The 16,330-nt window shown below is 48.2% G+C and overlaps 1 protein-coding gene across 3 annotated transcripts in view; it reads left to right on the top strand.

Annotated features, from left to right (window-relative positions):
- Positions 1-16,330, top strand: part of MAPKBP1 (mitogen-activated protein kinase binding protein 1) — a 953,926-nt gene that overhangs the window by 884,023 nt on the left and 53,573 nt on the right. For all 3 annotated transcript variants that reach the window (XM_085627077.1, XM_085627078.1, XM_085627079.1), the window contains exon 27: positions 5,384-5,468. In XM_085627077.1, the coding sequence (XP_085483203.1) occupies positions 5,384-5,468 (85 nt within the window). The remainder of the gene's footprint in view (positions 1-5,383; positions 5,469-16,330) is intronic.

The raw sequence follows: 16,330 nt of genomic DNA on the forward strand, positions 1-16,330 counted from the left end.
CACCGGCTCGCCATCCGGTTTTGGAAACTGTACTTGGTGTGTGGGGGGGGCTCTCCTGGCCCCGCCCCCTGCCCCGCCATCGTCGGGGCCCCTAGCCCTGAAGTAACTGTGCATGGCTGTTGGCCCCTCTGCTCCTGCCCCATCCTGATCATTGGGTGTTGAGTTGTGCGGCAGCGGATTTGGCTGGGGCCTCTCCTTTACTCTAGCCACTCCTGCTGCTTGACTTTGTCCTATTTGGAAGGGACCATCACCTCCTGGCGAGGAGGCTGGGCCACGTAAACCAAGATGGACCGCTTTACCACATCGGATGTCGGTGTGACTGGGGGCCCCTCTGAACAAGAGCCTCCACCTTCTGCTGATCTGTCCACCATATTGCAGGCAATCCACGCTTCTCAAACATCAGTGGAGAGCAAGATCGCGGAGGTGCGGGTGGACATGACCCTCATCCGGCAGGATCTTCGTAATGCCACTGACCGGACAAGGAGACTGAAACCCGGATCTCTACTGTAGAAGACGACGTCAAGCAACTGAAGGGGCAGATGGCCCGTCTCCAGTCTCACACTCAGGAGTTACACCGCCATGCGGAGGATGCAGAAAACAGGTCCCGGCGCAACAACCTCCGCCTCGTGGGGTTTCTGGAAGGAGCTGAGCAGGGCCACCCAACAGACTTCCTGGACAAGTGGCTGCGGTCGTGGGTCCCTGAGGGCTATTTCCCCATGGTTTGTGATCGAGCGGGCCCATAGGTCTCTTGCTTCTAGACCGCCACCAGGTGCTCCTCCTCGACCAGTCATAATGCGAGTTCTCAACTTCAAAGATCGTGATGCTATCCTGGCGGAAGCCCGCAGGCAGCAGCGGCTCCTTTATGAGAATCACGCAATCATGATTTTTCCAGACTATACCCGTGAGGTCCAAGGACAACATCGATCCTTTGGTGAGGTTAAACAGAAGCTGAGGGCACTCAACATCCCAAATCGCCTCTTTTTCCCGGCACGCCTGAGAGTGGTGTTCACCAACAAAACCTTGTTTTTGGACTCTCCTACTGAGGCTTGGACATGGCCAACTGAAGAGTGCCCTCTGCGGGCTGGGGGCCGTTGTCCTCTGAAGTTGTAGTGTTTAGCCTTGGTTTTATTATTTTTATTTTATTTTATCAACGTTTACACAGCATCCAAACATGCACCCGGTTTTATGTTTCAGCAATCGCGGAACGGCACAGACTCTTAATTAGCTGCACAGGACACGCTCTCATAGCATGCGAATGCTCTTGTCAGTGCGGGCCCCCATGCACAACTACACACCCATATTATGCTAGTGTCATGAGCCAGGCAGCACCTACCATGATCACTGATACTGTGCCCAGGGCGTCTTTCCACGTACTGTCGTGGAACGTCAATGGCCTGTTATATCGGCACAAGTGCACGGCGGTTCTCAGATATGCGCAGCGTCTCCACATAGATATTCTTATACTACAGGAAACGCACCTCTTGGGTAACTGCTGCCTCTTCTTGGCCCGCTATGGCTATGACAGGGTGTGGCACACCGGTTTCTCCAGGGGCTCGCGTTGGGTGGCTATCCTCCTGAGACGCACCCTGCCTTTTGTCCTTTCCCAAGTGTTCCACGATCCTCAAGGGTCGTCGGTGACAGTTTGTGGGTCGCTGGCTGGCTCCCCTCTCACTCTTATGTCGGTATATGCTCCCCCCTCGATGCTCACATCCACACTGGCGCACACGGCGGCCCTGCTAAACCATACACCCATGTACAACATGGTTGTGGCGGGTGATTTTAATGCAGTTTTGGCCCCGGCCCTTGATACATCGGGTCCTCCGTCCGCTACCCGAACAGCACGCGTGTAACAGCTGCAGAGCTGGTCGGAGTCCCTGAGACTTTGCGATGCATGGCGCACATGGCACCCCCGCACCACTCAATTCACTCATACCTCCGCGGCTCACCACACGCAAGCGCACATAGATGCGATTTTTGTCCCCGCGCCTGACTGTTTTGCAATTCTAGATGTCCGCTTTCTGCCCAGAGGCATTTCCGACCACTCTCCAATACTCCTCAGCACAGGGGCTCCCCCTCCTTCGGCTCGCCAAACATGGAGGATGAACGCCTGGTTCTTCCAAGATAGACTTTAAAAAGGTGGTGGGGAGGGAGCTTAAACAATACTTCACCACTAATGAGGGCTCTGTAGCCTCCCTGGGCACCCTTTGGGAGGCAGGGAAGTCGACCATGAGGGGCATTGCTAAGGGGCAGCTAAAGATCCAGAGGCAGGCGCATTTACAGGAGATAACAGCCAAGGAAGCGCAGGCGCTCCGCTTGGAACAGCTCCTATCCACATCAGAGGATGCCGCCCAAGCCCGGCATCTTGCCCACCTTCGGGATGACATTAGACAGCTCTCCCTAGACGCGGCGAATCACCTTTGGAGGTCTTCAGTGGCGAGAATCTACGGGTGGGGGGGATTAAAAATGGCACGATCCTGCATAGGTTGGCCACATACCCCAGGGCAAATCGTATTATCCCAGAGGTGGCTGACGAGGATGGAGCGGTCCATCGTGCTCCTCTGACAATGGCTAATACCTTTGCGGCTTACTACCGGAGACTATACACAACGCAGGCCCCCGAGCTGTCACTCTCGGCCCTCCTTGAGCGTGGTGGGGTGCATCTCCCTAAACTAGAAATGGCAGCTCATTAAGACTTGGATCGCCCCGTTTCACGCAAAGAAATCGATGCAGCAATCACTCTCACCTCCTCGGGTAAGACCCCGGGTTCCGATGGCCTTCCCCAGGAGTATTACACGGCATACTGAGACACGCTGGGACCCCACTTGACCAGCTTATTCATTGAAGCCATGGAGAAAGGTTCCTTCCCGCAGGAAACGGACATTGCCACCATTGTGGTTCTTACGAAATCCCAGCCCCCTTCCCTTAGATGTGCGGACTATCGTCCTATTTCCTTCCTCAACACCGAAATTAAGTTGTTTGCCACCATTCTGGCTCAACGTTTGAAACCCTACCTAACCCTGCTGGTCCATCCAGACCAATGTGGGTTCATGCTTCAGCGGGGAACCCGCCACTGCCTCCGGCGGCTGCAGCTGGCTTTGACCCACCGGCATGTGCTTACTCCATACTTAGCACTCTTGTCCGTGGACTTTGAAAAAGCCTTTGATACGGTGGACTTGACGTATTTGCAGGATGTTTTGGTCGAGATGGGGTTCGGGGCTCACTTTAGATCACTGGTCCGTGTCCTGTACGCCCATCTGAGGGCACGAGTGCTGGTCAACGGTGTGCTATCGGAGGCCTTTCCCTTTGCCAGGGGCACGAGGCAGGGTTGCCCCCTCTCCCCGTTATTATTCGCCCTAGCGATGGAGCCCTTGGTCTCCCTGGTGCGTGCTGAGGAACCCATTCGCGGCTGGGAGTGGCCTAATATCGAAACGGACAAGATTGCATTATACGTGGACGATGTCCTGATTTTCTTGGCTGACCCAGCCTGCTCTGGGCCATATTGTCTCCAGACCCTGCATTCTTTAGAGCAAGCCTCTGGCCTGCAACTAAGCCATGGGAAATCAGTTTTGGTCCCCCTGTATCTCTCGAGGGAATGGTTTGAGTGGCAATCCACCATACCACTCCGGCGACAATCCTTTAAATATTTGGGGATATGGATTGCCCTCCTTCCCGAGTTGGGCTGGGCTCTTAATGTAACCCCGTTGGTCAAGAAGGCCAAGGAAGATCTCCTTAAGTAGAAAGCACTACCGCTGACCCCCTGGGGAGGGTGGCCCTGTTTAAAATGATGATCCTCCCCAGATTCCTTTATGTCCTCCAAAATACCCCCTTCTGCTTTCCCAGGACTTGGTTCCGGGAACTGGACAGTTTAACTACCCGGTTTCTTTGGAGTAATGGGAGGGCGCGCCTGGCCTTGTCTACATGCCGGATTCCTTCCTTTGATGGGGGTATGGGAATGACGCATTTATACCTCTATTTCCTGGCCGTAAGACTCCTGGTGATCCACGATTGGTTCAATGGGGGTTGGGCTGATCCAGCTTATAGGCTGGAATTAAGTGAACTGGATTTACCTAGCATCCAGGCCATGATGTACAGGGGGCCCATCTCATCCAGATTGCCCGAGGCGACACGATCTGTGTTATTGGCCTGGCAGGCCTCATTGTGTTAGACCGGATGGAAGCAGAAACTGACTCTATGTACACCCCTTTGGCATGGGACCTGGCTCCGGGACGTTAGCGGACTACAAGGTTTTAAAACGTGGGATCTTATTGGCATCTCACAACTTGGGGATGTGTGGGCTAAAGGCCATATACTTATCTTCCAGGAGCTCCAAACTCGCTATTCCCTACAGTTGTCCCAATTTTATAAATATATTTGCAGATGAGACAAGCCCTCCACGCGCACATCCCGGATTACACTAGGCTCCCCGAATACAGCCCCACTGAGGCCCAGATAATGATGGGGGACTTGGGTAAGGGGAAGGTCTCTCGCATTTACCGCACTTTAGTTAACAATACACCCGCCTCCTTAGATAAGTTGAGGGAACAATGGGTGGGCCCCCTCGATGAAGTAGATTGGCGCGATGCTCTCATGGCCCCCAGGTTAGTCACTGTCTCTGCCAAACTCAAATTGATTCAGCTCTACTACCTGCATGCTGCGTATCTCATTCCCCTGCGCCTTTTCCGAACGGGCTTGCGCCCGGATGCATCCTGCGCAAGATGTGCCCACACCCCGGCGGACTTTTTCCATATGGTTTGGTCGTGCCCCCGGTTGGAGCAATTCTGGGGATCTATTGAGTCGCAACTTGCAGAGGTGTTGGGTTGGGAGGTTCCGCACGACCCACGTCACTCACTCCCGGGAATCACGGACGGGCTGGATGGGTCCAGGAATTATGTTATTTTTTAATACAGCCTTGGCAGTGGCCAAGCGAGACATAGCGGCGGCTTGGATAAGTCCCGAGCCACCTGATCTGGGTAGGTGGCGCAGGGGGGTAGATTGGTGCGCGACCCAGGAGAAAGCCCTGTACATGGCCAAGGGGTGCAGCAAGAAGTACCGTAGAGTATGGGGGAAGTGGGTGGGTAATGTTGAGGGTTTTGGGTAACCTGCCTTTGTATTTTGCCTGTGTAGGACTTTTGGGGGTCGTGATTGGGGGTTGCATTGATAGCGGGAATGTAATTCTTTTAATGACTTCTGTGTACTTGTTGATTTGTTCCATGTGTTTAAAACCAATAAAACTTGATTATCAAAAAAAAATTGGAAATCAAATAGCCATTTTCAAATCTGTCGACAAATGATCTTCCTGGTTTGGGAATAATTTCTGTTTTAGAAACCAGTCATGTTATTGTGCGTGACCAGTAGTATTTTGATGTTTCTTGTCTCTTTGCAGAAGGGACACACCGAATTCCTGATAGGAACGAATGTGCCAGTATTTCATCCCAGTTTTTGGCCTTGTCCCAGTACACATCTCTCAGGTATAGTCTAATGCCAACTGCTTTTTTTTTTTTTTGTGTTTAATATAAACTACTTCCCAGCATCTTTGTCTGTAGTATAAGAGGTGCTAAACTTGAGGAATGTTTTATGTACTGCCACTTTTGCTGTTGGTGGGATTAACAATGCATGCATCGTACATTGGAATAAGTTGTTAGATCATTTTCTTTTTTAATAACCTGCCGTTTTTATTAAATTTCGATATTGGACATTCGGTTACAAAAATCCACCTTGAGGATATATAGTTTGCATATTCAACATTGTGAATACCAGTCCCATGTCATTAGGTATTTTTTCTGTGTTTTTCCCAGTTCTTTGAAAGAACTCAGACTCCCCAACAAAACTAGAGGTGTGTATGAGAATTATCGAAGGCAGCATTAACATTATTTGTCATCACTCGTTGCAAATCAAACGCATCAATTGTTGGCATTCGTCTCTGACTTAGTAGGCCACAAACCTCTTTCAGGCTCAATAATGCAATATGTATATGGCTTGCAATTTTACTGGGTATGAAACCATGGGTATTCCATTTGACAGGACGTCTAGGAAAGGTTACCACATTGACTCAGTCTTTATGGATAGGATCTAGGAAATTAGAAAGTCTCCATTTGCTTTAATATTACTCCGCTGTAATTAGTTAAGAGCAACAGGTGGAGAAGATTTATTTTTCCAGTATGCAACGGTTACTTTTGCAACTCCTAAGCAATTCCACACCCCCACTCAGTCTGCCTTTGTCGAATGTTGTAATAGTGGTGTGGTCATTCACAGCAATTCAAAGGAAGCATCAGAAAGGATTGAGTATGGCAGAGTATTTGCATCACACTGAAACACCTCGTTCTTGATGGGCCTAGTCTGCCAAATGTGGTTAAAATCACCTAAGAGTCCACATGCCTACTGGCCCATTGTACGCATGGGGATAAAATGTATTGTCTGGTACCAATGCAAAAGAACCTTGTGATAGACCGCACTCCCCCTGTGCTGTGTGTGTGCTTGGATAGATTGTGCCAGATAATATCCCAGACCTTTGATTCTGTCTATCCCAAGTATCTCAGACCAATGTGTCTGTCCAGGACATATGATGTAGTTGCAGCTTGTAGAAGTGTATCATATAGTGGGGTGATGTGTCCTCCTGATTCGCCAGCGTTTTTCAATTTTTTTTCTACTGAGGTTAAATTGTGAGTCTGTCCGCTTAATTTGGTGATTCATTACCCAATGTCTCAGCTGGGCATAATGGAAGCACTCCCTTGTTGAGGTGGAACTTTTGTGTATAAGCTTGGAAAGTTAGCACTTTTTGCCCCTCAAACTTACCTGATCTGGTAATGCATTACGCCTCAAGGTATGTAGAGACGGCAAGAAGGTGGGGTTAAAGTCAATAGATGTGTGAAGGAAGTAGTACCTCCTTGGTGTAAGCTCTAATGTTGGGGTACTTAAAAAGGCATTTGTGGGCTTAGGTTTCCAGATGAAATCACAAATTGTCCTCCCCACTGTCCATGTGGTCCCAATGTTTTTCCATCTCTTTGGGACTAGCCAGCTGTTACCCAGTGTTGATCTGTTCTGTAATACAAGAAAGTCTGGACTGGCTCACCCCCACCCCTTTGATTTTAGTAGTGAGAGTGAGGTGCCCCATTGTGGCCGTCAACTCCTAGACATGAGTCTCAGAATCTTAAGTCCAGCAAATAATTCTTGTACCTGATTGAGAGAGGCCTGAAACAAGTAAAGGGTTTAGGGTAGAACGTTAATTTTGATAACATTCATAAGATAGCGTTGATAAGAAGAGGTGTTTATCTATGTAATACTTCACCTAGCTATTTTAGTAGCTATGTGTTTACCATATATGGATTCTCTGGATTAAATGTAACATGGATGCCTAAATATTTTATGAAGTTCTTGGCCCAACGAAAAGGTGTCTGATTTGTTATAGCAATCTCCTTCCGGGTGCATGGTAAGATTAAGAATCTCAGATTGTGTTTATTCTAAAGCTTGAAACCTCCTCAGATTTTTTTATTTTTTTTTGTAAACAAATTTTATTCGTCAAATACACATGTCGCGAAGCTCTGTAACCCAGAGACTTCCATAGCATCAAGAAACAACATATCGGCTTTGACAATTTTCTCATGGGATACCTAATGGAAATTACAGAAGAGACGTGCATAACAAAAACCGTCCCCTCATATTTTATTTTGATGGACGTTGATGCATAAGGCAAGTAGTTGGTGAGGTCAACGACAGTAACATATTGTGGGAAATGTAACTCTTCTGCATGGCCACCCAGATGTTTCACCTTTTTCTGGACCCTATTTGTTGTGATCAGTTTTTTTGTTGTGGGAGTCTGAGTTGAGTACCTTCATATGTCACAACCTCTGGAACGTTAGCTAGGTCATCAAATGAAGATTCTGGGGTTGGCAGTTGCTGATGAGGGGAGCTACGTTGAAGCTGGTGGTTCTTGTACTCCTGATCATAAAGAATAACACTGGTGATGCGAAGTCCTCAAGAAATAACCAGGAACCACCAGCAGGTGTCCATCAGTTTGGAGGATCCAGTACGGTTTGTGCTCAAGCTTTGAAGGTACTATAATTTTGAATGTCTTCTTTAAGGAAAGTGCCTGCTTGAAGTAGTGTGAAGCGGTTATGGGGATTCTGCGGGATCACTGAGAATCAATTTGTTGTTTTGAGAGACTCAATCCATTTCAGGAGGAGTGCTCCACGTACTCACTACAGCGCATGGTCCTGCGCACTCTCTGGCAGGGCGCAGGACTACCATACACCTGTGCAGTCACACGTACGATTGGAGGAGTCATTTTGCATGGGACGTCAGCGTTACACATATTAACGTGTGATGTATCTACACTACATCTTGGTGGACATTTTAGTTGGCAGATGGTGAGCCGTAATGCCCACTCTTTAAATAACAGTACAGCATTTGTTAATTGGCGGCCATCCTAAATTGGGACATTATGTGCAGTGATGTACACACTTTAAACAACAGATCAGCATCTGCTACTCCCCAATTGATAATTCTCCTTCGAGAGTTGGACATTCTTCAGCTGGCCGATGCGCACAGCTTTATGGCAAGTTGAATGTGGCCCCTCAAACACACTGAAACTGATATTTTAATGCACAGTAATGCACACACCGTGTATTAGTAAAGGTGTCAACTCTTTACTATATCTTGCGGTCACCTAGTGGTACCTGCCACTATTCTTTAACATTTACGTCTCCATTTCATTTTTTCACCCTTTCGCATCACTTTCCACGTCACCATGGATGCAGCTAGTATGACCCAACTACAATAATTTATTTCTGAAAAAGGAGACCCTTTGTTAAGTTGGAAACAATGGAAGAAACTATTTGATTATTATCTGCCTGCAATTGGTAGGGGGAAGTGAAGTATTCTGCTGTCCATAAACAGGCTGTGTTTCTTTATGATGTGTGGGTGGAGGGTACGAACGTTTATGAACGGTTAGACAAAATACCTGAGGGGCAGAGCAGAAGGTGAACCCTCTGACTTATTTGAGATGTTGGTAATGATGTCGGAGAAACTTTGGATTTCAAATTATTATAGTCTTGGAGAGAAACTTTTCACCAGGCTCCAAGGTAAAACAGAGAGAATTGGGAGCTGTGTGGCTTCTTTAAAAACATTAGCTCACACGTGTGAGTTTGAGATTCTTTGATTCATTGATCAGAGATCAACTGGTGAGATGCACCAATAACCCTAAGGTATAGGAAAAGCTTTTGACAAAAAATACAGATTTGATGGAAGCTATAGCATTCATTGAAGGAATGGAGAATACTACTTTGTGAGAGACGAGGGATAGCAAAATTATAAGTTCGAGGCATGTGGGCTGCTGAATTCATATCTGTGCATAGATCGCCCCTAGTGTTGGGTCTGGATGATTGCACATTGTTGTCCTGGAAGAGTCTTCGAAGTATCACGAGATAGGTGGCTCCTCCCCTGGACTACAGTGCGTATGGGCATCCTCTCCATCCTCAGATTGTTTTTTTCCGCCATTGGGTTCAGATGTGCTTATCTTAGCTCAAGTTAGGAAAACTTTATTTAAGGCCAAAAGCCTTTAGATATCGTCGGTATTGTTTGCGTTCGGTATCGATAAATTATTATACTTGTTCTCGGACTTATTCACCCTTCTCGGACCGAGTTTCGGTCCGAACATCGATCGACGTTCGAAGATGGAATCGAGGGCTCCCTTCAAGAGATGTCCTCTGTCATGCGAAATATCCACACATCGATGTCCATCCGGTGTGTAACAAATGTTTATCACCGGATCATGATGAGTCCAGGTGTATGGCCTGCGCCCGGTTCCGGTCAAAGAAGACACTTCGGAATCGACGGGCGGCTAGATTGGAGGCCAAACAATCGGCGCCTAACCCGGTTAACATATTCAGCACCGAGGATGAAGAAGTCGAGAGCGTCGAAGAGATAGACTCGAGCCATGCTTCGGAGCATGAATCCCAATATGACGACGATGATGAGGTGATCTTCGAGGACTAAGACGTCGTCGACGAGGTAGGAGACGACGATGAGGCCCTTGGGGCCGAGGAAGATAGCTCAGGCGAGGAGCTAGGCCAATCCGTCGATGCGGAGGCCGAGGGAGATAGTCTTGATAAGGCTCAGGTCGAGGGATCGGCTGCGGGCCCTACCCAAGATCGGTCAGATCGTTCTACAGCCCCGCCTGAAGGCCCGGCTTCGAACATTTCAAAAGAGCCAGAAATATCACAAAAGACTGGAGTCGATTCAGTGAAATCGAAACCAAAACCAGCACCGGTCAAATCGAAACCGAAAGTGCAACTGGTTCAGGTCGGATCGAAGGCATCGAAGCCCTCCAATCCGTCGACACAGAAGGACGTCGGAGCCGACCAAAGAAAGAAGGACTTCGGTACCGAGAAACCAAAAAAGGACTTCGGCACTGAGAAACAGAAGAAGGCCCTCGGTCCCGAGAAGACGCAACGGCCTATAGCACCGAAGGTTGGGGCACCAACGACCAAGGTCAAGGTGGTCGATCCGACTACATCAACACCGAAGAGTGCTGAGACTGCCAAAATATCGGATCAACAGGGCGTCGATCCCAAACTTCGGATCGAAAACCCGAAGGCTGGAAAGAAACCGGAGACCGCGTGGAGGCCTGTCTCCAAAGAGCCTGTCGGTTCCAAAGCACCGTCTGCATTCACGTTGCAACAGGTGTCGGAGTCCCTAAAGCGCATCAGGGAACGGGCCACTCTCGAACCGAAAACTGGTCCCGAACCGCACAAGGTCGCCAATGCTCACTCGGCGCCGGCACCGATCAAGTTTGGATTGCCACCACCGGGGGCACCGAAGATGTTCGAACTTAGGAAGAGTATCGAACAACCAAGAACAGTGTCCACGGAAAGAACCGATGTCGAAGACTCACAGGACCAGTTTATCGACGCCAACACTGGTAGGCTGTTCCGCAAGCGGAGAATTGTTCCAGAAAAGGCTTTGGACTCATACAAGATTCCACTAAAAAGGAAAATGGCGTCAGGTTCGATACCAGTGCTTGTAGAACCTTACCACACATGATCAGGAACCACCAGCCTTTTCTCCCACACACTCTGAGGCGGATGCAGGAGAGGGCTATATTGAGGATGATACCACTTATCCTGTGGATAATGACCCTGATGAACAACAGCAAGACCAAGATCAAGCATGGGGAGACCCTAATGACCCAGGAGACCCACAAAATGCTCCTGACACTCATCTTTATAATATCAAACCATCTCCCACTGAAGATACTGCTGCTTTTAACGCCCTCATTGAAAGGGCGGCTGCCAATCACGGAGTGGAACTTCATTCTGACTCTGTGGAGGAGGATTTCTTGGTGGACACGTTCTCCACATCAGAAAGAACGGTCAAGACTCTACCAATGTTAAAAGGGGTTATTAAACATGCTAAGGACATCTTTAAGGAGACAACCCGGGCACGGGTATTGAACCCGAGAATAGAGAAGAAATACAAACCAGCCCCAGGAGACCGAATGTACATTAAGGGTCAATTGCCGTTGGACTCCATGGTAGTTTCTAATGCTCGCAAGAGAGCTAACTCGCAGACTACAGGTGATGCTCCTCCTCCAGACAAGGAGTCCAAAGTGCTAGAAACATCAGGTAAAAGGATAGCAGCACAAGCAGCAAACATCTGGCGCATTGCCAACACTCAGGCACTCCTGGCCCGATACGACAGGTCACACTACGATACCCTAGAAACACTGCTAGAACACCTACCAGATGAATACAAAGATGGAGCGGAGCTCCTCATCAGAGAGGGGCAACTCATTACAAATTCGTCCATCAAATGCGCACTGGATGCAGCTGACACTGCAGCAAGGGCAATCAACACTAGTGTGATGTTGAGGAGGCACGCATGGCTGAGAATATCAGGTTTCAAACCTGAGATTCAAAATAATATCTTGAATCAACCAGTCAACCCTGACTTTTTATTTGGCCCCGAGGTTGACGCTACACTGGAAAAGATTAAAAAGGACACAAACTGCGAAATCTATGGGGGCACTACAGTCGCAGCAGTTTCGGAGTGGCTCCTATCGTCGCCCCGGGAATAGAGTAGCAGCTAGAGGTCAGGGGTCCCAGCAGCAGTACAGTAAAGGAGGTACCCAGAGTACCTAAAATAAAAACAATAGGGGTGGATATCGTGGATCCAGCACCAAAGGCAGAGGACGAGGACACAACAACACCAGGTCCTCCGCCAATAACAAACAGTGACGTCTTGTCACTGCCCCCTGCCCACATAACACCGGTCGGGGGAGACTCCAACAGTTCCTGCCAGTCTGGAGATCCATCACCACAGACAGGTGGGTCAGAGAAATTGTCAAGTACGGTTATTGTCTGGAATTAACATCCAATCCACCCAACATACCACCAAGACACCGTCCTATGTCCGCAGAGCACTTGACATTATTGCAGCAACAAGTACTAAGTATGCTGCAGAAAGAAGCTATAGAGCTTGTGCCTGTGGAACAGCGAGGGTCAGGGGTGTACTCTGTACTTCTTAATCCCAAAAAAGGACGGGTCTCTCAGACCTATACTGGACCTGAGACCTCTCAACCAATACATTCTGTCAGAGCATTTTCATATGCTCACCCTCCAGCAGGTTCTGCCGTTACTCAGTCAGGGAGACTTCCTAGCAACACTGGATTTAAAGGATGCGTATTTCCACATACCCATACACCCATCACACAGAATATATCTCAGGTTCACTCTTCAAGGTCAGCATTATCAGTTCAAAGTCCTCCCTTTCGGAGTAACGACGGCGCCCAGAGTCTTTACCAAGTGCCTAGCGACAGTGGCTGCACACTTAAGGAGACAGCGCATTCACGTCTTCCCTTACCTGGACGACTGGCTTGTTCAGGCAAAGTCAGCCAGGCAGTGTGCCAGCCACATATCCCACACCATTAACCTTCTTCACAGTCTGGAATTCTCACTGCATTATCCAAAGTCACATCTTCAACCCGCCCACGTACGGCAGTACCTGGGCGCGACCATAGACACTCTGGCAGCCAAAGCTCAGCCAAATTTAGTGAGGATCAACAGCATGCAACTGCTGATAAAGAAGTTCAGACCTCAACACTCCCTTCCAGCGCGAGTGTTCATGCAGTTGATAGGCATGATGGCCTCCTGCATCTTCATAGTCCCGCACGCGAGACTACATATGCGCCCGCTTCAGGAGTGCTTGGCACGTCCATGGAATCACTCAAGGACAGTTGAAAGACCTAGTGTTGGTGAGCGGTCGGGCATACAACTCTCTGCATTGGTGGAATCCACAAAACCTTTGCAAGGGCCGACCGTTCCAAGAGCCTGTTCCACAAATAATACTGACGGCGGACGCGTCTCTCCAGGGATGGGGAGCTCATGTACTCAATTACACAGTGCAGGGACTATGGACGACACAGCAACAGAAGATGCACATCAACCTTCTGGAACTGATGGCAATCTTCCTGGCGATGAAGGCATTCAAGGTACACTTGTGCAACAAAGTAGTGTTGATCCGGACGGACAACATGACTGCCATGTACTACATACAGAAGCAGGGAGGAACACACTCTCCACAGTTGTCTCATCTGGCTCAGAGCATGTGGAGGTGGGCCATTCAGAGGAACATGTTCCTCATGGCAGAACACCTCCCTGGCAAGGACAACCAAATGGCGGATCTGCTCAGCAGACACAGCCACCAAATGCACGAGTGGGAGCTACATCCATCAGTACTCCAACCGTACTTCCAGCAGTGGGGTCATCCAGAGATAGACCTATTCGCCACAAGGGAAAACGCAAAATGCCAACGCTTTGCCGCCAGGTTCCCGCATCCACCGTCTCAGGGCAATGCAATATGGATGAACTGGTCAGGCAGATTTGCGTACGCTTTTCCCCCAGCGCCATTAATACCGCTGGTGGCACGCAAACTAAGGCAACACTCAATGACACTCATCCTGGTTGCTCCAATGTGGGCACGCCAGCCATGGTACACCACGTTACTAGAACTTTCCGTGGTGCCGCCTCAAAGACTGCGGCTAACACCCAAACTTTTAACACAGAACCATGACGAAATTCAGCACCCAGATCCGCAACAGCTGAACCTGGCGATCTGGCTCCTGAAGTCTTAGAGTTTGGCTACCTGAACCTGCCTCCAGAATGTATGAATATCATCAAGGAGGCCAGGAGACCCACGACCAGAGCTTGCTATGCGACTAAATGGAAAAGATTTGTCATTTACTGTAAAAATAATGACATTAATCCGCTGGATGCATCCATTCAGAACATCATCTGTTACCTGTTACACTTATACCGATGCAATCTGGCATACAGCTCCATCAGTATACATCTAACCGCAATAGCAGCCTATCTTCAAAACAGGCAGCTCCTCTCTTTATTCAGAGTGCCTGCCATCAAAGCCTTCTTAGAGGGACTCAAACGAGTGATTCCTCCAACACACCCACCGGCACCGGTGTGGAACCTGAATGTGGTCCTCACCAGATTGATGGGTCCACCCTTTGAACCTCTACATTCATGTGAGATTCAATTCCTCACCTGGAAAGTAGCTTTTAGTGGCAATCACTTCGTTGAGAAGAGTTAGTGAACTCCAGGCACTAACCATTCAAGAGCCATTCATACAGGTTCACGCAAACAGAGTTGTACTACGTACCAACCCCACATTCATGCCTAAAGTGATATCGCAGTTCCACATGAATCAGACTATTGAACTGCCTGTTTTCTTTCCAAATCCAGAAAATGTCGCAGAGAGAATGCTCCATACACTAGATGTAAAGAGGGCCCTCGTGTACTATATAGACAGGACAAAGGATTTTAGGAAAACAAAACCACTGTTCGTTGACTTTTCTCCACAACACAAGGGCAACGCCATTTCCAAAGCAGGGATAGCCAGATGGATCGTTAAATGTATTCAAATTTGCTATGAAAAAGCTAAACGCACATTAACGATTCCTCCCAGAGCCCACTCAACACGAAAGTTAGGGGCGTCCATGGCTTTCCTAGGGAACATTCCTTTACAGGAAATATGTAGAGCAGCCACATGGTCCACTATACATACATTTACTAAACACTACTGTGTAGATGTGCATTCAAAACAGCAGGCAGCTGTAGGACAGGCTGTTCTCAAGACCCTTTTTCAGACTGCTGCAGCTGGCACGGGCAGCCGCTGCTAATGGAGGGACTGCTATATAATCTATGCACAGATATGAATTCAGCAGCCCACATGCCTCGAACCGAATATGCTACTTACCAGTATGCATCTGTTCTTGGCATGTAGGGCTGCTGACATTCATATCGCCCACCCTCCTCCCCGGCGCCTGTAGCTGCTGCAGCACTCAGAATTACTGTATAGCATGGTCATCACTTACTGTATCTACTCCATCACTGCCACAATGGCGAAAAACAATCTGAGGATGGAGAGGATGCCCATGCGCACTGTAGTCCAGGGGAGGAGCCACCTATCTCGTGATACTTCGAAGACTCTTCCAGGACAACAATGTGCAATCATCCGGACCCAACACTAGGCGGCGATCTATGCACAGATATGAATGTCAGCAGCCCTACATGCCAAGAACAGATGCATACTGGTAAGTAGCATATTCGATAAGCAAGTCATGAGTGATCTGGGTGAATTTGGGAAAATTAGAGAAGTCAGTGAGACAAATGTACATCGTGTAGGTGATCCTGAAAGGGAGGTGATTGTTGAGTAAGGAAAAGAAAGATAACAAAGATACTAAAATGGAGAGTATAAATGTACTTGTTGATTCAGGCTCACCATAGAACTAGTACTTAGAGAAGAATATGTTGTTATACAACCGTCTGATATCAGCCCTGTTATGGGAGATAAACAAATTGATGTGAAAGGATACACTGTAATGAGGATCCGGTTTTGAGACCGAGACTGTTGGAAAGGTTTACATCGCTAAAAGAGGAGTCCGTCTTTTGGGTTAACAGCATCAAGGAAATATGGAATATTGAATCCGAATTCTGTGTAAAAATATTGTTAGCACATACTGGGGACAATGTCAATATCGTTCATAAATACATGCAGGTTTTCAGTGACACTCTCGGTGTGTTAAAAGGTTTTGAACATAAAATCACTCTTAAGGTAAATTAAATTCTATCTGTTCACAAGGTAAGCTAAGATCCTACTTTAATGTTGGGTCCACTACAGTAAAAGCTCAAACTTTTGAATGCCAACATCATTGAAGAAATAGAAGCTTCAGAGTGGCTTGCTCCAATGGTTTTGGCGTTCAAGAATTGTGGAGAAAAGAAAACGGATGGGTCGACCTGCAAGACTTGAATAGGTATATATGGGT

Source organism: Triturus cristatus, chromosome 9 (assembly GCF_964204655.1).
Source record: "Triturus cristatus chromosome 9, aTriCri1.1, whole genome shotgun sequence".
NCBI classification, from domain to species: Eukaryota; Metazoa; Chordata; class Amphibia; order Caudata; family Salamandridae; genus Triturus; species Triturus cristatus.